At 42.0% G+C, this 24,251-nt stretch overlaps 1 protein-coding gene across 7 annotated transcripts in view; it reads right to left on the minus strand.

The window, feature by feature from the left end:
* Window positions 1-22,529, minus strand: part of U2SURP (U2 snRNP associated SURP domain containing) — a 63,179-nt gene extending 40,650 nt beyond the window's left edge. The window contains exons 1-9 of one of the 7 annotated variants that reach the window (XM_051818666.2): window positions 22,388-22,529; window positions 15,192-15,236; window positions 12,903-13,034; window positions 9,174-9,272; window positions 6,078-6,192; window positions 5,478-5,611; window positions 793-860; window positions 177-271; window positions 59-94 (exon numbers count right to left, since the gene is read on the minus strand). In XM_051818666.2, coding sequence (XP_051674626.1) covers window positions 59-94; window positions 177-271; window positions 793-860; window positions 5,478-5,611; window positions 6,078-6,192; window positions 9,174-9,272; window positions 12,903-13,034; window positions 15,192-15,236; window positions 22,388-22,432 — 769 coding nt within the window. In that variant the 5' untranslated portion in view covers window positions 22,433-22,529. The remainder of the gene's footprint in view (window positions 1-58; window positions 95-176; window positions 272-792; window positions 861-5,477; window positions 5,612-6,077; window positions 6,193-9,173; window positions 9,273-12,902; window positions 13,035-15,191; window positions 15,237-22,387) is intronic. The other 6 variants (XM_070072683.1, XM_070072682.1, XM_070072686.1 and 3 more) reach the window with 6 other exon arrangements.
* Window positions 22,530-24,251: the final 1,722 nt, after the last annotated feature.

Genomic DNA, 24,251 nt, shown 5'->3' on the forward strand with positions numbered 1-24,251 from the left:
AAATATAAAGTTTGGACAATTTCTTAGGAATTAAAAAAAAAGCAAAAAACTGTATTACCACCAGATGATCTATTTCTTCTTGAAGGTGCATCCACTTAAAAGGAGGGAAAAGAAAACAAGTCTTAGTTTTTAGAATAATCAATCACAAATATACATAATAAAATCATGTCACTTACTAGAACGACGCTGACCATCAGAATCTGATTGAGGAGGCTCAAATCGACTTAACCTGCCTTTTGTTTTATGTCTCTCATCACGTTCTTCCTGAATTCTGTTGAAAATATTCACAATCACTAAAAATAAGCTACAATTTGATCACATTTCTAACAGAGCTTATCAAGGTACCATCTTCACATTACTGGAAATATTTGCAAGTAATTAGTTACCACTACTGACAACCAAGATTAGAAAGCCCTTCCCTCAGCTGTAACACAGCCACTAGCAAATTTCTGACTTATCATACTAGCAATGGAAAACAAAGGCTACTTTTAAGATGAGGAGGAAATCAACATTACAACTACTGATTTTCTTGTTTATTGCTAAGTTTAGCCACTCCTCACCCCTCCACGACAGTGAATATACTGATACCACTGGAAACAGACATTAACCAATTGAATCAAATTCATACAGAATTCATACAATAAAAGCATCCTAGATGCCGGATTAAATGCTAATTCATTTCTAACATACTCCACAAAAATATTTTATCTAAAACAACTTCTGCAGCAAGCTGGTTAACACTAATCTGGGTCATAGACCCATGATAGTTATTCTCCATAAAATGAAACTTACTGTTTTAACTCTTCTTTGAAGAGTTCCAAATTGCTTTTTTTCTTTTCTTTCTCTCCTTTCTTCAGTGGCTATGAAAAATACAAGTTATACTTTAAACAAAGGAAAGTTAAACAAAACTAATGGCTCAAATATAAGAGTATTTAAAAATTTTTGTTAATCCCCATATTTAAATTAAAAAAGACACTTCTATTGTCATTGAACTTTTCTTCCTGGTCCCTCCAAATAAAAAACAAATCATTAAACTACGCCATTAAGTGACAGTCAGTAGTCTTAAAGGAGCCACTAACTTTATCTCCCTAAAGGTTCTAATAGTCAGGCTTTAATACTGGGGAGATTGGGAGAGAGGAAGCAAAAGATCAATGAACACATGTTACTGAACCTTGCAAAATAACATTACTATTATGAACACCTAACAAAAATGTGTGCTCTCGGGGCTGGTGCCGTGGCATAGTAGGCTAAGCATCCCATATAGGTGCTGGCTATTCCTGGCTGCTGCTCTTCCAATTCAGCTTTCTGCTATGACCTGGGAAACAGCCACGTCCTCTCCTGCATTCTCTTGATTGCAGTACAGAAGAATTCTATTTTTATGAGGTCCAGTTCATAAAGTTTTTCTCTAAGCATTTATAATATCAGCTCTTATTATAGAGTCTGTGAACCATTTTGTGTTAATTTTTGTGTATGATGTGAAGTAGGGGGTCCCCTTTTAGTCTGTTATGTCTGAATATTCAGTTGTCCCAGCACCATTTGTTGAAAAGATATTTTTATATAGACAGAAAATGGCCCAAGTGCTTGGGTCCCTGCACCCATGTGGGAGACCTGGAAGAAGCTCCTAGCTTCAGATCAGTCCACCTCTGGCCATTGCGGGAGCAAACCAGAGGATGGAAGACCTTTCTCTGTGTCTCCTCCTCTCTGTCTGCAACTCTACCTCTCAAGTAAATAAATAAAATCCTTAAAAAAAAAAAAAAAGTATGCTTTTCAAAGCAATCAACTTTGGAAGACAGAAATTACTGAACCAGTAACATCTCTGGAATCACTCCTTTAAAACTGCCTCTAGGGACTGGCACTGTGGTGCAGTGAGTTAAAGCCCCAGCCTGTAGGCACCATATGGGTGCCTGTTCTAGTCCTGGCAGCTCCTCTTCCAATCCAGCTCTCTGCTAATGGCCTGGGAAAGCAGTAGAAGCTGGCCCAAGTCCTTGGGCCCCTGCACCCGCATGGGAGACCTGGAGTTAAGTCCTGGCTCCTGGCTTCAGATCGGATCAGCTCTGGCCGTTGCGGTCATTGGGGGAGTAAACCAGCAGAATGGACGACCTCTCTCTCTGTCTCTACCTCTCTCTGTAACTCTTTCAAATAAATAAAATAATTCTTTAAAAAGAAAAACTGCCTCTAACCCTGAGAATCTAATGTATTAATAAATTCCTTTAAAAAGAACAAATTGCTGGCCAGCGCCGCGGCTCAACAGGCTAATCCTCTGCCTTGCAGCGCCGGCACACCGGGTTCTAGTCCCGGTCGGGGCGCCAGATTCTGTCCCGGTTGCCCCTCTTCCAGGCCAGCTCTCTGCTGTGGCCAGGGAGTGCAGTGGAGGATGGCCCAAGTACTTGGGCCCTGCACCCCATGGGAAACCAGGAGAAGCACCTGGCTCCTTCCTTCGGATCAGCGCGATGCGCCGGCCGCGGCAGCCATTGGAGGGTGAACCAATGGCAAAGGAAGACCTTTCTCTCTTTCTCTCTCTCTCACTGTCCACTCTGCCTGTCAAAAAAAAAAAAAAAAAAAAAAAAAAAAAAAAAAAAATTGCTGCTAAATCTGCTTTTGGAATCTTATAAATATCAAAGTAATTCAAAGAAAAATAATTTTTCAACAAATGGTGCTGGGACAACTGAATATTCAGACATAACAGGCTAAAAGGGGACCCCCTACTTCACACCATACACAAGAATTAACTCAAAATGGTTCACAGACTCTATAATAAGAGCTAACAATATAAATGCTTAGAGAAAAACAATAACGAATCTTCATGACCTCTCCCTGGCAATGATTTCTTAGATATTACACCAAAAGCACACATTTCACAAGAAAAACTTTATGAACTGGACCTTATAAAAATTGAATACTTCTGTACTTCAATCAAGAGAATGCAGGAGAGGACATTCAGCCCCACAGTTAAGACATCCACATCCCACATCAGAATGCCTGGGTTCTCCAGCTGCTGACTCCAGCCTCCCTCCAATGCAGACTCCAGAAAGCAGCAGTGATGATTCAAGTAACTGGGTTCCTGCCACTCAAACTAGGGCTCCCATATGGGATGCCAGTGTCACAGGCAGCAGTTTAACCTTCTGTGCCACATCACTGGCATCCCACAAACTTTTGTTAAGTAGCCAAGAGAAATGAAAACATTTGTGCACACAAGAGCTCGCTCATACACCAATGTTTATAGCTGTATTAGTTATAATAGTTGAAAAGTGGAAACAACTCAAATCCCATCAGATAATGAAGAAATAACGAGGTACCATCCTTAAAATATAGTACTGTTTAACCACAAGAAGGAATGATGCCACAACAAAGGTGAACCTTGAAGTATTATGCTGGTAAAGAAGCCACAAGCGAAAAAAAAAAAAAATTAACATTTTGCATGATTCCATCTGTACAGAATGTCCAGAACAGGTACATCAAAAGAGATCAGTGGTTGTGAAGATGATTAATCACAAGTATAGGGTTTCTTTTGAGGATGTGTGTGTTTGTTTTTACAGGCAGAGTGGACAGTGAGAAAGGTCTTCCTTTTGCCATTGGTTCACCCTCCAATGGCTGCTGCGGCTGGCGCACCGCGCTGCTCCGATGGCAGGAGCCAGGTGTTTCTCCTGGTCTCCCATGCGGGTGCAGGGCCCAAGCACTTGGGCCATCCTCCACTGCACTCCCGGGCCATAGCAGAGAGCTGGCCTGGAAGAGGGGCAACCGGGACAGAATCTGGCGCCCCGAATGGAACTAGAACCCAGTGTGCAGGCGCCGCTGGGTGGAGGATTAGCTTATTGAGCCGCGGCGCCAGCCGAGGAGGTGTTTGAAAGCAGTAATTGCTGGAAAACTCTGAGTATACTTTAAAAAAAAAAAAAAATCACCCAATTGTACTAAAGTGTAAAAAGGTGAATTTCATGGCTTGTGAGCCATTTCTCTATACAGCTGTTATTTTTAAGAAATTCTAGGGCCAGCGCTGTGGTTGCAGCAGGTTAACACCCTGGCTGAAGCACCGGCATCCCATATGGGCGCCGGTTCTAGTCCTGGCAGCTCCTCCTCCAGTCCAGTTCGCTGCTATGGCCTGGGAAAGCAGTAGAAGTTGGCCCAAGTCCTTGGGCCCCTGCACTCGCTTGGGAGACCCAGAAGTAGCTCCTGGCTCCTGGCTTCGGATCGGCGCAGCTCCGGCCGTGCAGCCAACTGGGGAGTGAACCAGCGGATGGAAGTCCTTTCTCTCTCTCTCTCTGCCTCTCTCTGTGTAACGCTTTCAAATAAATAAATAAATCTTTAAAAAAAAAAAAAAGTTGCTTCCAGAGCAATTTTAAAAATCACAAGAAAAAAATCAGTGTCGTCATTAAATACAATCATATTTCTGACCCACATCTATCCACCATCTCTTATAAAACTCCCAAGAATAAAATATTTTTTCACAACTCTGTATATTTAAAAGATAGTGTAGGGGTAGGCATTCGGTATTGCTATTAAGACACCACTTAGAGGGGCCAAAGCTGTGGCGTAGCAGGTAAAGATGCCGTCTGCAGCGCTAACATCCCATATGGGCACCAGTTTGGGTTCTGGCTGCTCTACTTCCATTCTAGCTCCCTGCTAATGTGCCTGGGAAAGCAGTAGAAGATAGCCCAAGTCTTTGGGCCCCTGCACCCACAAGGGAGACCTGGAAGAAACTCCTGGCTCCAGCTGTGGTGGCCATTTGGGGAGTGAACCAGCGGATGGAAGACTTCTGTCTCTCTCTGCCTCTCTGTAATTCTTTCAAATAAATAAATAAAAAAATCTTAAAAAAAAAAATGACCACTTGGGAAATCAGAATCCCATATCAAAGTTCCTGGGTTCAAGTCCCAGATCTGCTCTTGATTTCACACTTCTGTTACTATGCATCCTGAGAAGCAACTGACACCCACATGGGAGACCAGGATTGAATTCCTAGTTCCCAGCTCCAGTCTTGCTCAGCCTCAACTGCTGCAGGCATCTGGGGAGTGAACCAGCTGCCTGATAGGAGGTCTGTTTGTCTGTTTCTGTTTCTTTCTCTACCTTTCAAATAAATGTCACTATTTCTGGCAATGACTTCCAAAGAATTCCAAAAATGTCTTGAGAAATAAATACCACAAATGCTATTAATTTAAACGGCCTTAAAAAGATAATCCTATTATTTTATATTTATACTCAAAACAGTTTACAGGTATACCTAAAACAGTCTATTTTTGACTTATAACATATGTACCACAGCAATGAACACCACTAAAAAAATATCATCTCTTTGTCATACTTTATTAATTCTCATCTAAGTACTTACTGGGATAGAAAGCATCAAAACTAAATATATATCCCCCATAAAACTGAGAGAGGAAAAAAAAACAAAGTCTTACTTATAGTGAAAGTACCCTAAATATAAATGGTCATTGGTAGTGTCATCTCTGAAAATAAATGGCCAATTAATAAGTATGACTTACAGGTTTTTTGGTTTCTATCACAAGAAGTGATGGTGGTCTTTCATTGGATGACTGATTTGGAGGATTCTTCTGATCTGCAAATCTTGAAGATGGCTTATAGATTTTACCTCTTTTTTCATCCGTTTCATGTTCTTCTGAAATTTAAAATACTAATTTTCAAAACTAATTTTACATTATTGGATTTTCTTCAAATGAAATAATGTTTTTATTTAAAAATATGCAAAAATTAGTTGAATGCTTTTTAGTATTATGACTTATAAATAACTGACAAATATAAAATTGACCTAAATACTACTACCTTACCTTCAAGAATCCAAACTTAGTTATTTTATAGTAAAACTATAAAACATATCAAAGCTATTGCAAAGTGTTCTGCCATCTTAAAACCTGAAAGGTACTAAATTATTTTTAAGTTATCTGACTATAATATCTAATTACCCCACATCTGGTCATTTACTTTGCTAATTAATGTAACCACTAGAGGGTGGTGATACAAAGAAAACACAAAATTCAAAAGCACAAACTTCGTTCCATTTTTATCTATCCAGTCATTGAACCAGTACTTTGGATTTGCTCAAGGACTGTAATATTTACACCTACCTTTAGCTGCATTAACAACACCCCCTCGCACAAACGTCTTCACTTTATTACCATCACTTCCTTCAAAAGCAGCAAGGAATTCCTCATAAATCTCAGCAGCTGCCTTTTCATCCTCCTAAATACACATGAAAATATCAATGTAAAAATCATTATTGTATATAAGGTTAAATTCATCAAAAAATAATGTAAAGGAAATGCTTCCCTTTCCAAGTTAAGCAGGGCCAAAAAGTAGTAACACTTAATCCTATGTAGATATTAGATACTAACACTGAAACTAAGAAAAGCTATCTGCTTCTGCTGATAATTTGTAGAACCAAGAAAGACCCACTTTGTATAGGTTAACAAGTAAATTTGTTTAGTGACAATTCAAGGGCCAACATGTATGACAATTGATTATATACAAGCCTTTTTATGCTTCTAATTTTTACCAATTCTGACGAATTAATTCAATGAATATAAAATTTCCTTTTCAAACCACCAAAGACATGAGCATTAGAAACATCAGCAGGGGCCGCCTACAGTGCCAGCATCTCATATGGGTACCCGTTTGAGTTCTGGGGGCTCTACTTCCAATCCAGCTCTCTTCTATGGCCTGGGAAAGCAGAAGATGGCCCAAGTCCTTGGGCCCCTTCCCCTGTGTGGGAGACCCAGAAGAAGCTCCTGGCACAGCTCCAGCACAGCTCCGGCCATTGCAGCCATCTGGGGAGTGAACCGGTGGATGGAAGACCTCTTTCTCTGCCTCTGCCTCTGCCTCTCAAATAAATAAATAAATCTTTAAAAAAAAAAAAAAGCAGCAGCAATATCTACTTCTGACAGTGGCATTAAAGAAAAACAGTTCCAGGGGCCAGCACTGTGGCACAGTGCATTAAAGCCCTGGCCTGAAGCACCGGCATCTCATATGGGTGTCTGTTCTAGTCCTGGCTGCTCCTCTTCCAATCCAGCTCTCTGCTCTGGCCTGGGAAAGCAGTATAAGATGGCCCAAGTCCTTGGGCCCCTTCCCCTGTGTGGGAGACCCAGAAGAAGCTCCTGGCATAGCTCCAGCACAGCTCCGGGAGTTGCAGCCATCTGGGGAGTGAACCAGAAGATGGAAGACCTCTCTCTCTGTCTCTACCTCTCTTTATAATTGTCTTTCAAATAAATAAATCTTTAAAAAAGAAAAACAGTTCCAAAGAATCTTGACATTTTCAATTATATTCTAAATGTTCTAAAATATATATGAATTAAAAAATCCAAGGATACAGTAAATAAAGAAATAAACCAAGAGCACATGTAAATTTAGCATTCAAGAAAAATGAATCTTAAAAAAAATCAAATATGTTAAATTTTCTTGAAAATGAAAGCATACGGGGCCGGTGGTGTGGCATAATGGGTAAAGCTGCCGCCTGCAATGCCAGCATCTCATATGGGTGCTGATTCTAGTCCCAGCTGCTGCACTTCCGATCCAGCTCTCTGCTGCAGCCTGGGAAATCAGTACAAGATGACCCAAGTCCTTGGGCCCCTGCACCCACATGGGAGACCTGGAAAAAGCTCCTGGCTCCTGGCTTCAGATTGGCGCAGTTCCAGCCATTGCAGCCATCTGGGGAGTGAACCAGCAGATGGAAGATCGTGCGTGCACTCTCTCTCTGTAATTCTTTCAAGTAAATAAATAGATCTTAAAAAAAAAAAAAAAAAAAAAAAAAACTATACGAGTACTAGAAGGAAACATGAGGACATTTCTTTATAAGTTGCAATTGGGAAAAACTTGACTGAAAAACCAGAAATCATAGGGAAAGATGGACAAATTTAATTATAAAACAACAGCTTCTACAAGGAATAAAACACCAGAAACCAAATGCCAATTGACAAACTAGAGGAAAAAATACTACATCTTCTATAACAGACAAAGTATTAGTAACTTAAAGATAACATGGTTAAGATATGAGCAGTTTACAGAAAAAAAAAAAAAAAAAACACAAGAAAAACCGATCAACTTTACTCCTTGTAAGTAAGATAAACGGAAACTAAAAGCTATCCTGATACCACTTTTCACCAAGTAGACAAAACTCCTTCAAATATATCTTCTACCAGCAAGGCTCTGAGGAAACAACCATTCACACACTGAGTTGACAGTGATACAAATATCCCTGCCTTTATAGTGAACAATTTGATAGTGACAACAAAGCAGAACTACATTTATGAAACTACCATTCAATTCAGTCATCTCACTTACAAGACTACATCCTGAAGATAAACTAGAAAAACAAAAAAGTAAAAAGCAAAAACAGGCATAACACTATCTACAGCAGCATTATTTATAACAAAAAACCCCACAAATGCCCACAATAGGATTTTAGTGAAATAAACTATTGTACATCTACACAGCTATAGAGAACAATGAATATTTCTATACTATATTTGAAGTCATCTCTGAGATTTAGTATGAAGTTTAAAAAGCAAAGTGGAAAAAAGTATACCACATACAGCATGCTACTATTCATCTTAGAGGAATGAGTGGACTATCTACACACACACACACACACACACACACACACACTTGCTTATACAAAAATACAAGTCCAAGAATGGGTATTTGGCCAAGCAGTGTTAAGGCACCAGTTGGGATGCCCACATGCCATATAGAGTTCCATCTCTACTCTCAATTCCAGCTTCCTGCTAATGCACACCCCAGGTGGCAGCAGAGAATGGCTCTCTGTCACCTGTGTGGGAGACCAGGATTGAGATTCCAGCTCCTAGCTTAGGACTGATACTGGCCCTGGCACAGTCCTGGACCACAGGCAGGCATTTGGGTAGTGAATCAGCAGATAGAAGATTTCTCTGTGTATGGATTTCTCTCTAATAAACAAACACAATTTATTTTTCAAAAGGGAAGAAATAACCAATATTGTTACCTAAAAGGCAGCAAACGGGTCAGAGACCACAGAGTAGAAGATAGACTCCTCTGAATAACCTTTTGCACATTATTTGGCTTAGGAATGGAACTGAGAACACAGTGGAGGTCAAGAATCTTTTGGAAACATCTCTCTACTACCTATATAGTTACTGCCCCATCACGAACATTCATTTCCAATGATAATTCAAAATGATTTTAAGTATTACCTTTTTCTTTAATTCCTCTTGTTCCTTCTTACTTAAAGTTCGCTTAGCTGTACTCATTTTTCCAATACTGAATGCTTTAAGTTTATTTTCTAGAAGAGGCTGTAAAAAATAAAAAACATAGCCTTTACATACACATTCTAAACCAAACTGCAATTTTAACACACCTCAGTTAATAACCATTCTTCAGAACTGATTACTCTTAAAAATCAAATCTACTCTAAGCATCAGATGCCTGTTGTGGGCTTGACTGACATAAGCATTCATTAAAGAAGGTCTTTATGTGTAAGCTCAAGGTTAATAAGATGCAAAAGTCATTTTTAAAAATGGTAAAAATAGAAGAGAAAGACAGGCATCAAGTTTAGAACAAGAATCAAAGTATCCAAAGAGGGAAAATAAGAAGTTATAGGGCAAAAGTAGCATGAAAGGGAACCTCTTCAAACACAGAGAGGGATGCATACATTTCCACAGTCCAGTAGCAGGAATCCACCATCTAAAACTCCAGTTCCAATAATTTACTAGGTGGTTTCATTGCTCATCAACAATGTTGATATTTATAAACATCGTAATTTTCATTTTCTATGCTTAGCATATATTACCTTCAGTATCATACATCTCAGCTCAAGTAAAACTAAATCAATTAATTTCCAAAACAGATGGGGCATCCCTAAACAAAAATTCAAGACAAAACCTTTGAATGACAATGTGACACAATGGAAAATTCTACACTGGATCTCATGTGGCAGGTCATTCAAAATGCAAGAATACTAAAATACTGCACAAAATTATCTGCAGACATTTGAATAGTATATTATAAAACAAATGAATTCTCAGGTCTCACCCCCAAGATATCTCATTGTATACATGCAAATATTCTAAAATTAAAACAAAACAAATCTGAAACACTTCTGATTCCAGGTATTTGAGTTAAAGGGTACTCAACATGCAAAAGAAAATAGTATTTTAATGAAATCTTCATTAAAATTTTTAACAAAGTCCTCATTTATGTAACTCAGAAACAATGTCTTTCTTAAATAAGACCTAAATAAATTGACTACAGGCTTTTAGCAGTTTGATAAACTATTTGATTCATAAACTTAAAAGATAGAAATGTTTATTAAATACAACCTAAAAATACTGCAATCTACTAAAATGAAAGGATAATCAATCACAAAACTAGACTATCAGTTCCCTGGTTATGAAATAAGCTTCCCCTTGGGAGATGCAGAACAGAAGAGTAACACTGCTACAAGCTATTTCAAAGTTGCATTAAAAAAAAAAAAAAAAAAAAACTTTTGAGGAAAATAAAGCAGTTTATGGGCCGGCGCCGCGGCTCACTAGGCTAATCCTCCGCCTTGCGGCGCCGGCACACCGGGTTCTAGCCCCAGTCGGGGCGCCAGATTCTGTCCCGGTTGCCCCTCTTCCAGGCCAGCTCTCTGCTGTGGCCCGGGAGTGCAGTGGAGGATGGCCCAAGTCCTTGGGCCCTACACCCCCATGGGAGACCAGGATAAGCACCTGGCTCCTGCCTTCAGATCAGCGTGGCGTGCCGGCCGCAGTGGCCATTGGAGGGTGAACCAACGGCAAAGGAAGACCTTTCTCTCTGTCTCTCTCACTGTCCACTCTGCCTGTCCAAAAAAAAAAAAAAGGCAGTTTATGGTGCAGTGGGTTAACGCCCTGGCCTGAAGCGCCGGCATTCCATATGGGCGCCAGTTCAAGACCTGGCTGCTCCACTTCTGATCCAGCTCTCTGCTATGGCCTGGGAAAGCAGTAGAAAATACCCCAAGTTCTTGGGCCCCTGCACTTGCGTGGGAGGCCTGGAGGAAGCTCCCAGCTCCTGGCTTCAGATTGGCACAGCTCCAGCTGTTGTGGCCAATTTGGGAGTGAACCATCAGATGAAGATTCTCTCTCTCTCTCTCTCTGTAACTCTGACTTTCAAATAAATAAATCTTTAAAAACAAATAAATAAATAAAAATAAAGCAGTTCATAACCCAAAAGTTAATACTAACTTGCAGGAACAGATTCAAAATTAATTTCTGTCCTCAAAATAAGAAAAAAGCTTTGTCATCATTCAGCATCTTTGATTTCAACTCAAAAGTTTAAATAGTGAAATTAGATAATGAAAAACATTTTACAAAATTTCCATGTTGAAATTTTTATATTCCTAAAACCAAATTTAGATACCCAAAAGCAAAGTGGTTAAGTAAGTTGTGGAGTGTTTACTCAAAGGATTAATACAATCATCCATTAAAAAGTTAAAAGAATCTTTGCTAAAATAAAAAATATTAGATGTGAACATATTTTTTTCTTTTTTTTTTTTTTTTTTTTTTTTGACAGGCAGAGTTAGACAGTGAGAGAGAGACAGAAAGAAAGGTCTTCCTTTTTCCGTTGGTCCACCCCACAAGTGGCTGCCGAAGCCAGGAGCCAGGTGCTTCCTCCTGGTCTCCCTATGCTGGTGCAGGGACCAAGGACCTGGGCCATCCTCCACTGCATTCCTGTGCCACAGCGGAGAGCTGGACTTGAAGAGGAGGAACCAGGACAGAATCTGGCACCCCGACCAGGACTAGAACCCGGGGTGCCAGTGCTGCAGGCGGAGGATTAGCCTAGTGAGCCGTGGCACTGGCCAGATCTGAACATATTCTAAAACATGTTCCCATAAAATGGATCTCAGCAAACTAAAAATAAATTCATGTTTAGAAATATTAAACAAGGGAGCCAGCACTGTTGGCGTAGTAGGTAAAACCGGCATCCCATATGGGCACCGGTTCGAGTCCCGGCTGCTCTACTTCCGATCCAGCTCTCTGCTAGGGCCTGGGAAAGCAGTAGAAGATGGCCCAAGTCCTTGGGCCCCTGTGCCTATGTGGGAGACCTGGAAGAAGCTCCTGGCTTCTGGCTTTGGATCAGTGCAGCTCCAGACGTTGAGGCCGATTGGGGAGTGAACCAGCGGATGGAAGACCTCTCTCTCTCTCTCTCTGCCTCTCCTTCTCTGTGTAACTCTAAATAAATCTTTAAAAAATATATATTAAACAAGAAAAATTAAGCAGGTAATACTGGCTATTGATGACTATGCCGTTTATTCTACTTCATAAACTTAATCACAAGGAAAAAAAACTATTTAAAATAGAAAAAACACTAAAAGAACCAAGATTCTGGAGCAAAGAAACTCCTTTCCTCTGTTCCTCTATTGTCCAGGTAATTGTACCTACAGGATGAATAGTACTCTCTCACTCTTTGCTTCTCAGAGAAAGACAATAAGCGCTCAGAGAGCAAAGGACTGTGGCACAGCAGCTTAAGTGGCCACCTGAGATGCCATCTTCCCATGTGAGTGCTGGTTGGAGTCCGGCTGCTCCAATTCCGATCTAGCGCCCTAACATATCTGGGAAAGCAGCAGAAGCTGCCCCAAGTGGTTAGGCCTCTGCCACCGACATGAAAGACTCAGATGGAATTCCAGGCTCCTGGCTTCAGTCCGGCCCAGCTCCAGCCATTGCAGCCACTTGGAGAGTGAACCAGTGGATGCTAGACCTTTCTCTGCCTTTCAAAAAAAAACTGTGTTTAGACATCTGTGACTGGTAATTATTTACTTGGTTCATTAAAGTCCAAAGGGGGGGGGGGGGGGGGCAGGCAGAGATAAATCCAGTGAACTCATTTTACATCCAAAATGCTCCTATTTTTAAAATAAATTTAGACTTCAAGGACAAATTAAAATCATTAATTTTATCTTTACCAATACTCACTCTGGAGACATTCTGATGAGGAGAATCACAAAGGTTCTCACGAGTACTTTCATTCCTATAATTATGTTTTCTTGGGCTCTTAGGCCGTGTCCGACTTGGCATATCACTATCTGAGGGTCCAGATGCATCCATCTTCAAGAAATGTAAAAAAAAATTTTAAAGTCACATATAATACTGAAAACTAGAAATAATCCAAGTGTCCAAACACTGACAAAAATCTCATCATTCACCATCAAAAACCACATCCTTTAATGCAACCGTTGACTTCATCAGAAAAGTCCTTAAGGACACAGAAAGGTTTCAACAATTCTAACTTATACTTGAAAGCTCGCATTTATATTGGAAACAGTTCTTGGAGTAACATGTCCACATTCTTCATTTTCAATAAAATGCCTGCCACATTCTCAAGCCTGAATAAAATTTGTCAGATGTTCCTTCAAGCAAAAAAAGTATTTCATGAAAAAAGCAACTAGTTTCATTCTCAACTCAACAACTATACAAGTACTTTTCTTCAAGAAAAAAGCGCACATTAGTAAAAGTTATCTTGAAGGCCGGCACCGCGGCTCACTAGGCTAATCCTCCGCCTGCGGCGCCGGCACACCAGGTTCTAGTCCTGGTCGGGGTGCCGGATTCTGTCCCGGTTGTCCCTCTTCCAGGCCAGCTCTCTGCTGTGGCCCGGGAGTGCGGTGGAGGATGGCCCAAGTGCTTGGGCCCTGCACCCCATAGGAGACCAAGAGAAGCACCTGGCTACTGGCTTCGGTCAGTGCGGTGCGCCGACCGCTGCGGCCATTGGAGGGTGCACCAACAGAAAAGGAAGACCTTTCTCTCTGTCTCTCTCTCTCACTGTCCACTCTGCCTGTCAAAAAAAAAGTACTACTTGTTTCATCACAAAATATAAAAAGACCTGTCTGTACTCAAGTCAAGATTTCTTAATACTTTACTGCTTCACTAGGAACTTGCTAAGTGTAACTAGCATATTTTTACTATTCCTAGTATAGAAGATTATAATGACTACTAGTACTTTTTGGCATCACTGCCTTGATTCATACTGAAGTGTCAAAAGTTTACCCACCAACTGCTTTTGTACCATAGTATGACTGTCAACACAGTGAAAAAGGTAAATAATGCCTTAGTATTACCACAAAATAGTTTTGAACTCAAGACTCCCTGAAAGATTCTCAGTGATCTCCTGGAGGTCCACAGACCACACTCCAAATGTTGTTATAATATTGCAGTATTACTCAAGAGTCAAAAAGCTTTCAATAAAGTTATGCCCATTAACAGAAAAATAGCTTAATAAGTAAGTTTATGTTCCCACAGTGGAATAGTATGATGCCATTAGAAAGAACAGATTAGAGCTATGCCAGCTGACTTGTCAGGACATATAACAGGTATATCGTGCAGTGAAAAAGGGTCTATACTACACTTACACAGCGAATGTGTAAGTATATACATCTATGTGCATACAGAATTTTAAAACATAATTTATAAAAGGGAATATACATCGGCCAGCACCGCAGCTCAATAGGCTAATCCTCCGCCTTGCGGCGCCAGTACACCAGATTCTAGTCCTGGTCGGGGCGCCGGATTCTGTCCTGGTTGCCCCTCTTCCAGGCCAGCTCTCTGCTGTGGCCCAGGAGTACAGTGGAGGATGGCCCAAGTCCTTGGGCCCTGCACCTCATGGGAGACCAGGATAAGTACCCGGCTCCTGCCATCGGATCAGCGCGGTGCGCTGGCCGCAGCGGCCATTGGAGGGTGAATCAATGGCAAAGGAAGACCTTTCTCTCTGTCTCTCTCTCTCTCACTGTCCACTCTGCCTGTGAAGAAAAAAAAAAAGGAATATACATACTAAATGTCTAACTTTGAGAGGGCTGATTCACAAGTAGAGGTTCATAGCAAAAAAGATAAAAGAAAAAGATAAAACATAAAAGATTAAAATCATAGGCATGGGGTTAGAATTTGCTCTAACAGTTAAGATGCTACTTGGGACACAGACATTCATATTGGTTGGATTACCTGAGTTCAAGTTCCAGCTATGCTCCCAAGCAGCTGGGTCCCTGTTGCTCACGTGGGAAACCTGGACTGAGTTCCCAGTTTCAGCCCCCTACAGTGGCCAGTTACAGGCACAAGGGGAGTGAACCAGAGGATCGCTGTCTTTTTCCATTTCTCCTCTGTGTGTCTCTAATCTCTCAAATAAATAAGTCATTTTTTTAACTACAAGGATAATATATACCAATAAAAATCAAATTTTTAAAGAAAAAAAAGTCAAAGGCTGCCTTTTATACTCACATGTGCATCTGAAGATCCAGATGAGTGAACATCTGATGATCTGGTCTGAAAGTATTAAAGTAATATTAATGTTAGCGGGGTATATCTAAGGCATAATTACCTTTTTACGGTATAGAATGGAAATTCAGTATTTTTATAAATTTTTGTGCAAAAGCTTTTCCCAAGTCATGAAACACAGTTTACTGTCAGGACACTGCTGGAGGAGAAATTTCTTGGGAGACAACAAGAACAAAAAAATGCCCTCCCTTTTTCCAACCATCCAAAGCCACAATTAAGAAGCAGACTCTAGGGGCCAGTATTGTGCACAGTGGGTTTAGCCACCGACTGCAGGGCCAGCATCCAATAGGCAATTTTATTGCCTAACATTTAAGCACTCCACAATGTAGCCTGAATGTACAATTCTCCACTTCTGATTCAGCTGTTAATGCAGCTGGGAAAGTAGTGGAAGTTGGTTCAAGTGCTTGGGTTCCCTGCCACCCATATGGGAGTACAGGAAGAGAAGCTCCTGGCTCCTAGCTTTGGCCTGGCCTAGCCTCAGCAGTTGTGGCCAACTGGAGAGTGAACCAGCAGATGGAAGATTTCACTGTCTCTCTCTGCAACTATTTCAAATATATAAATGAATCTTCAGAAATAAAATAAAAATCAAAGCAGTCAGTTCAAAGCTAGCACTTTTGTCAGCTTTGCAAATAACATGATTTGATGAATTTACAAATAGGGCAATAACGTCATAGCTTGGAATCAGCTGATTTCAATCAACCTAAGATGTCATTAGTCACAGTCATCACAAACCATTTTCCATTGATAGGTGGCTACAACTACACAGCATTCAGAAAGGAACTCTGTTAGGTTTAAGAACAATTAAAGAGATGCAAATAGCAGGTATTAAGACCTACAAGTAACAACCAACTTCTACAGCTAGTTGTCACGTAAACAGCAAATGTCCACACTATAGAAGCTGGGCCTCTCTTTTAAAGGTTTATTTATTTATTTATTTGAAAGGCAGAGTTACAGAAAGAGAAATCTTCCTCCCACTTGTTCGTTCCCCAAATGGCTTCAACAGCCATGCTGGGTCTTCCACATCAGTGCAGGGCCCAAGGACTTGGGCCATCTTTCACAGCTTTCCCAGGCACATTAGCAGGGAGCTGCATCAGAAGTGGAGCAGCTGGGACTCAAGCTGGCACCCATATGGGATGCTACCACTGTAGGCAATGTCTTTACCCACTATGCCACAGTGCCAGCCCCACCACTGCCATTTAGATCTTCCCTTTCTTTAACCATTTACTGTCACTTTTTTTTTTTTTTTTTTGACAGGCAGAGTGGACAGTGAGAGAGAGAGAGAGAGAGACAGAGAGAAAGGTCTTCCTTTGCCGTTGGTTCACCCTCCAATGGCCGCAGCGGCCGGCGCACCGCGCTGATCCGATGGCAGGAGCCAGGTGCTTCTCCTGGTCTCCCATGAGGTGCAGGGCCCAAGGACTTGGGCCATCCTCCACTGCCTTTCCGGGCCACAGCAGAGAGCTGGCCTGGAAGAGGGGCAACCGGGACAGAATCTGGCGCCCCGACCAGGACTAGAACCGGGTGTGCCGGCACCGCCGGCCTTACTGTCACTTCTTATTCAGGATACTGTGCCTTGCATTACAGACAGAAAGTAAAATAACACATAGCTCCTGCTCTTTGATTGCTAATAAATAAAAGAAATAAGTAAAACAAAGTGGATATGCCATAATAATGTATATAAGGCAGGCAAATGTTACTGGTGATGGGGCAGTCTGTGTTGGGGAAAGCTTTCCAGGACAGGAAGACAAATTTGTTAAGTAGTCCTCAATAATTACCAGTACCACAGCAATAGCTTCCAAACTGGTCCTCCACACCCTCAAATACTTCCTTAACCATGCCCTCAGAATAACCCTTCTTTTTCCCTTTTTATAAAGATTTATTTATTTGAAAGTCAAAAGAGTTACAGAGAGAGGGGGAAGACAGAGAGAGAGAGACCTTCCATCCACTGGCTTACTCCCCAAATGGCCACAATGACTAGGGCTGAGCCAGGCCAAAGCTAGGCTCTTCATCGGGATCTCCCCATGGGTGTAGAGGCCCAAGCACTCAAGCTATCTTCCACTGCTTTCTCAGGCACATTAGCAGAGAACTGAATTGGAAATGAAGCACCCACATGGGATGCTGGCGCCACAGGCAGCCACTTTACCCACTACGCAACACCAGGCCCAGAACAGGCCTTCTAAAGGTCTTTCTTGACTCAAATTTCCCATGACTCTCTAATTTTATTGCCTAACATTTGAAGCACTCCACAATGTAGCCTGAATGTACAATTCTAGTCTTAGCTCATTTTATTTTCCATACAAGTATCCTATACACCAGCTAACCCAATTTAATTCATTCTCAAGCAATTTACTTTATTTGCCTCACTCATTTCTTTTCTATTCCCTATTCCTTCACTTCAAAAGTCTACTCATTGCTCAGAGGACCCAGTAAACAAATTTCATTATGTTCTTGAAGTCTCCCCCTCACCACTGTCCATCTGAACACTTGTCACTTCTTTCAGATACTTGCAATGGCTCTGCCTTATGCTATTACGGCTGTTGACCCTCCTCTACCAGAGAGCATGCTCCCCCAAATTGGGCTTCAGTCTTAATGTTTTCTCTCTCAACATCAAGCACAAATTCTGGCAAGTGACAGAGCTACAATATACGCACACTTGTTGACTAAACCTTTTAAGAACAAGTACCCACCAACAAAATTACATTCTATTCACTAATAAGGAGCAGTTACTTAGCTTAATACCACTATCCAAGTCAAACCACAGTCTTCACTTCTCAAAAATAAACTATAAAATCACTGGGACGTGCACTACATTAACAGTTAACTAACAAACTTAAATCAACTTTTTAATTATTTCTAAAACACTACCAATACATGAAAAGGTCTAAGTATACTCAATGTCCTACAGTTTATCAAAAGTGAAGAAGAATCTTGTGAAAAACTTTACTCAAGGAATAGACATCTAACATACTAACAGCTTCAAAGGCTACTGACAAACTTATCTTGCTTTCAAGAAAGTTATTTCAGGGGCCAGCGTTGTGACATAGCAGGTAAAGCTGCCACCTGTGATACTGCCATCCCATATGGGTATCAGTTCATGTTCTGGCTGTTCCACTTCAAATCCAGCTCCCTGTCAATGTGCCTGGGAAAGCAACGGAAGATGGCCCAAGTGCTTGGGCCCCCGCACCCACGTGGGAGACCTGGAGGAAGATCCTGGGTTCGGCCTGGTCCAGCACCTGCCCTTGCAGCCATCTGAGGAGTAAACCAGTGGATGGATGACTTTTCTTTCTTTTTTGGTTTGTTTCTCTCTACAACTCAGACTTTCAAATAAATTTAAAAATCTTAAAAAAAAAAAAAAAAAGATAAAAAGTTACTTCAGCAAAACATCCAGTACATGGCTGGTGTGCAATAAAATGTTAAAACTACTTATAAGAGTATGAGCAAAATAATGTACAATATTAGGTTTTTTTCAATATCCTATACCAAGTAATCATTTTTAAAATGATGATCTTTATACAAAGGGATAAAGAGGTAGGAGTCTTCAGCTTACACATGAAATGACTTTCTCTCACATGCCACTGAGGCAAATAGGTTTAGTTTCCAGAGAAAACACAGTTTTACAAGTAAAAACCAAAAGAAAATAAAAACTGGGCTTTCAGAAAACAATTAAGATCAAGTCATATTCATGCAGCAGTGCTGAAGACTCAAGTTTCTAAAAAGTGCTCAAGAAAACAGAAGTTCCACTCTCTACCCGAAACACAACCTTCCATCAAAAAACTAATCACCTTACACTTTAAAGAGAAAATTACTACCGAATCATAGTAAAGATTTAATTTAACCTAAAATCAGAAAAATTACTAAGAGTCTACTTTTCAAGGTCTGGTTTTGTTGGAATTTTTTCACCACATTTAAATCTTCATGTATCACCAAGAAAACATATACATTAGCGATAATAAATACCAAAGGACAACAGGCCTTCAACAGATCTTCATTTTATTTATTTCTTATAAGTGATACTTTTTGTTAACCAACAAAGGCAGTCAATCAAAATAGTGCCTAAAGTAATAACGAAGCCAGTAGTACTTCCTATTTTATCCATTCAACTACCTTACCCAATTTTTGATTAAATAGACACTATTAACAGAGCAAAAACAACACGGCACACAAACCTGTTATACCAGCAATATTAGTATAGGAAAGAAGAAAAATACCACCTCTTCTTTTATACTTATTTTGCTGTACAACCAAACAAAATGGTTTACAGTCAAATTAATTTTTATAAATTAAATCCTAGGGAAATACATTTAACACTTTTATAAGTGAACAATTATAGGAAGTCTGTCTCTTCTCCAAAAATTAAAGCTACTACATATCACAAATATCCCTTCCCAACTAAGCAACATTTTAATCTAATGATAAACACACCTAAGTTCATAGGAAAACTTTAGCTCATTTCTAAACATTTACAGAATGTCTATCGCCGTGCTTTAAATGAAAAGTACAACAAAATTACAGAAAATAGGGGCTGGCACTATGGTGCAGTGGGTTAAGCCACCACCTGCGATGCCAACATCCCATATAGACACCAGTTCAAGTCCTGGCTGCTCCACTTCCAATCCAGCTCACTGCTAATGGGAAAAGCAGCAGAGGATGGCCCAAGTTTATGGGCCCGTGCACCATATAGGAGACCGGGAAGAAGCTCCAGGCTCCTGGCTTCTTCTTGGCCCAACCCTGGCTATTGTGGCCATTTTGAGAGTGAACCAACTGATAAAAAGATTTATCTCTTCTCTCCATAACTCTGCCTTTCAAATAAAAATAAAATCTTAAAAAAAAATTACACAGAAAATAAAAGGGTATGGGTGGGTCTCTTCATTAGGGACAACATGACGAAAGTCATTCAACTACACATACATGTCATCTTAAAAGGAAATGTGGTTGTTATCTAATTTCATCTCCTTATAGTTAAGAGCCATGAATGACTTTGCCATGATAAATGGCAAAAACCCTGTATGATGTACATTTTAAAATTAAAATTTCCCAAAAATATGATTGATAAACATTTCTATCCATATCAATGGGATTTCAACTACCAAAGAATTAACACAAAACAGAAGTCCCTGTTCATTTCATCTGTGTTACAGAATATAAGCCCCTTATCTGCTCTCTCCAAAGAACACAAATCAAACCATAGAAATAAAGGTTGGAAATTCCAAATACTACAGTTCTAGCCAAAATAAGTTTATATTCTAATAAATTCCAGCATTGTGTTGGAAATAAGTAAAAGCAACCTGGGTGGTCATTACAATGGCTGAAGACTAAGGATTAAAATATATCCTAACATTTTGAAAAGTAAGTACTTTTTAATTTCCTCCTTTAATCCTTATAATAGTCAGTTAAAAAAAAAAGTGGGAGGGACTACGTCCACACTACAAATGAGGAAAGTGAGGTTCAAGAGTTTAAGCAATATATGCTTTAAGATTATTGCAAACATTAATTACCAAGTCAGGATTTGAATCCAAATCTCTTGGTGGTTATCAAAATCCATCATCTTTCCACTACACTGTGTGGTTTCTATATGAACAGAGAAATCAGAAATCACAGTAACATTATTTGAGTCAAGATTCCTCTTACAGACATGAGTAAGGAATCTGTGAATAGTATCAACAGATGATAACCTAAAGCAGTATAAACTAAAAAGATTAATGGAAGAGCCAATAATTACATGAAGCAGCCACACATTTACAACCATGAAAAGCACTGAAATATTCTCATTGTATCCAAGGCCTCAAATACGGACTATTGCAAATACTTTGAGAGGAAGCACGAATTATTACCAGCATAGCTTTACTAACACTCCCTATGAGTGAGGCTGCTTTTGTCTTGAGTTTCTCCAAGGACAGAGTGTGTAAGATGAGTTTTCCACCTATTCATCTACACCCCTCCCCCAAAAGGAAGGAAAGAAAAACTGATAGGGAATAAAGATGTAAAGCAGCTAAAAGTGGTTTAATTTCTAAGTAACTAAAGGATGTTTGGTAACTGCAAAGTACTTAGTGAATTCACCAAACGGCATACAGATTGCTATTTAACAGAAAATGTTTCTCATTACAAACTGTAAGCCTAAGGCTCTCCCCTTAAACCGTCAACATAAGTTTTTAACAGAGGACTTGAGGTCATATACGCTTTTAACATCTCAGACAAAATTTCTTCTACCAGCATCTGAAAGATTAACAACTACTTCACGGAAGTACCTCTTACTTTTAAGATAAGAAGCCCAAAGCAAAAACAAAACAAAACCTATTAAGTGGCCCGCCCCAGATGGCCCACGTAAGACCTGATGCTAACCAGAACCTAAACTATTCAACACTCGGCCGGTTTCACAATCCGTGCACTCGGCTCCCCCTGTAAACTCCAGTGTAATTTACTGGTCTCAGCTTCCAAGTCAACGCAAATTCTTTCGCTGGAGCAACACACAACATGGAGGTGAAGGAGACCCCAGTCTTCGACGCCCGAAAGAAGGGCTTGTTTCTACTTCCCCTAAAGTGAGGGAGTGACCACGTGTAGAGTGTGGCACTAACCTTGGGAGGCAGCTCCGCACAGCAGAGCCGCTCCCGCCTCTGCACTTCCCACCCCGTGCCCTTCCTCTACTGGTCCCTCCTCTCTTAAGCTGCGACCCTAGAAATGATTTATGCCCCGGCAGGCGTGAAATTCAGGAAGGCCGGAAGCGAGTGAAATCTAAAACCGAAGAACCGAGGAAAAAAGAAACAGTTAAGCCACGGGAAGCGATTCCCGCCTCTCCTAGGCGCTGTGCGGCGGCCTCCGAGCCCAGCGAGCGGGGATCCGGGGACGCGTTTACAGGGCTTCAGACCTCAATCTGAATTCCTGACTTCACTCCAATGCCAAGCGCGGGCCGAACTACCCACGCCAGCACCTCCTGGACACGCCAGTCTCGAGCCGAATCCAGCCTGGGACTAAGGGGCGATACCAGGCCTCTCAACCTGCGCACCACGGGTGCGGCGAGGCCGGGCCTACTGACGCAACCAGAACTCGGACCCCAACCCCAGTGACCGCCCGTGGGCCAGAAGCCCCTGCAGGCCCCAGAACGCAGCGACAGACCCACTGACTTGCGAAGTCCTCTAAGAAATTACCTTTGAACTGGCCTTCTGAGATCCGCCTGGCGTTTTGTCCGCCATCTTGAGCTTTGCCCCTCCTTCGGCGGCGGCAGCAGCACGAACAAGTCGAGCGCCGAAAAAGCCGATTTCAGCGAAGCCCGCCAGAGGCGCTTGCAAGGCTGAATAGCCGACTGCCGAGATAGTGAACTCAGGCCGAGTCGTGCCACGTGACTTCCGGTGTCAGTTAACATTCCTCCGCTACCCCGCGTACTCACTCGGCTGGTGTTTTGGGGAGTCTGGCTTCTTGGTGGCGTTTTGGGGTCCGGGAATTTGGAGACTCTTGTTGCCCTCACTTTGAGGGCAGGCTGATACTTCACAGTCTTTTCCGTGCCCCAAGGCTTGAAGGATGGGAGCCAGTTGTATTTCCTGGGCGGGAAGAGGACCGCGCTTAAACAGCGCGCTGGCCATCTGAGGGAGGAGCCTTTGCTTCCATTCGGAAAATAGGTCGGAGCCGAGTAGGGGTCAGGCGCGGGGTCGGCAGAGACGCTGTTGGCGCGCACGGTGATGGGAAAGGCAGAGCCTTGGTCTGCCGGCGTTGAGGTGGTGAATACCGAGATAAGGGTTGTGCCTGGGGGGCCGGGAGGAACGTTACCTCCGATCCCAGGGAGATCCGCTAGAAACGGGCGTCTGCAGAATGAGCCCGTTGCAGACAGGAGGGAATGCGGGAAAGTCGTGAACACTCCGCGGCTGGCCTCCGTGTAAGTTGTGTGTCGTTTTTTAAAATGGCGCTTTAAGCGTTAGCATCCTTTTTTCACTTTCAGTCACACAGCGGAGGGGCTGCCATAAGCCATTCTTGTACTTAATACTTTTTTACGAAGTTCTTAGATCGGGAAAGCTTGCTTGCCGAGGCCACGCGGGACACGAGCCAGGCGAAGCAAGCGGGAAAAGGCACTACAGGCGGCGCGGATGGCTGAAGTGGCAGCTCTGTGGCGTGAGTGTGAGTCCCGACAGCCCGCGGTGCAGGTCCCCGCAGGCGTGGAGGGGAGAAAGTTCACATGGGGCCTTGAGGTAGCCGGTGTACTGAGAATGTGGCCGTCAGCAGGGCAGGTAGGGCCGCTTGGTGTTTAGGATTATAGGGTTCAAAGAAGCAAGGAGGCGCCTGGTTAAAGCAGGAAAGGCTTCCATTAAGGATAGGGCAGCATGCCGGGGAAAGTAGGATTCGCACTGGACAGCAAGCCGGGGTCTGAGACTGCCCACCACGCAGAGGGCAACAGTCTGGGAATCTGAGACTGCCCACCACGCAGAGGGCAACAGTCTGTTTATATTGCTGACTCTTGGCAGGGGGACATTCCCCCACAAGGAGGGTCGGAACAGGGAGAAGACCCCCTTGACAGGTGTTTAATGAAGTCAACAGTTTATGTTCTTATCAGCTTGGGATGTCCCAGCCAGCAGAATCTTAGGCCATATAAAATTCCTTCTTGGCGTCTCAAGGATCATGCTTATTTGGGGCTCACTTTACCAGGTGTTAACTGTTTGTATCCCAACAGCCGAGCAAGCCCTAACAGGGCTTTGGTCATAATTTATTTTACAAGATTGCCCTGGCCGGCACTCTGTGGCACAGCAGGTTAAGATCCCAGCCTGCAGAGACTGTATCCCATATGGGTGCCAGTTCCTCTACTTCTGATCCAGCATCCTGCTAGTGCGCCTGGAAAAGCAGCAGAGGATGGCCCAAGTCCTTGGGTCCCTGCACCCATGTGGTAGATCCAGGGGAGGCTCCTGGCACCTGGTCTCAGATCAGCTCAGCTTTGGCTGTTGTGGTCATTTCCAGCCGATGGAAGATCTCTCTCTCTCTCCCTCCCCCCCCCCTTTCTGCTTCTGTAACTCTGTCTTTCAAATAAAT

The sequence above is a fragment of the Oryctolagus cuniculus genome, chromosome 4 (assembly GCF_964237555.1).
Source record: "Oryctolagus cuniculus chromosome 4, mOryCun1.1, whole genome shotgun sequence".
NCBI classification, from domain to species: domain Eukaryota; kingdom Metazoa; phylum Chordata; class Mammalia; order Lagomorpha; family Leporidae; genus Oryctolagus; species Oryctolagus cuniculus.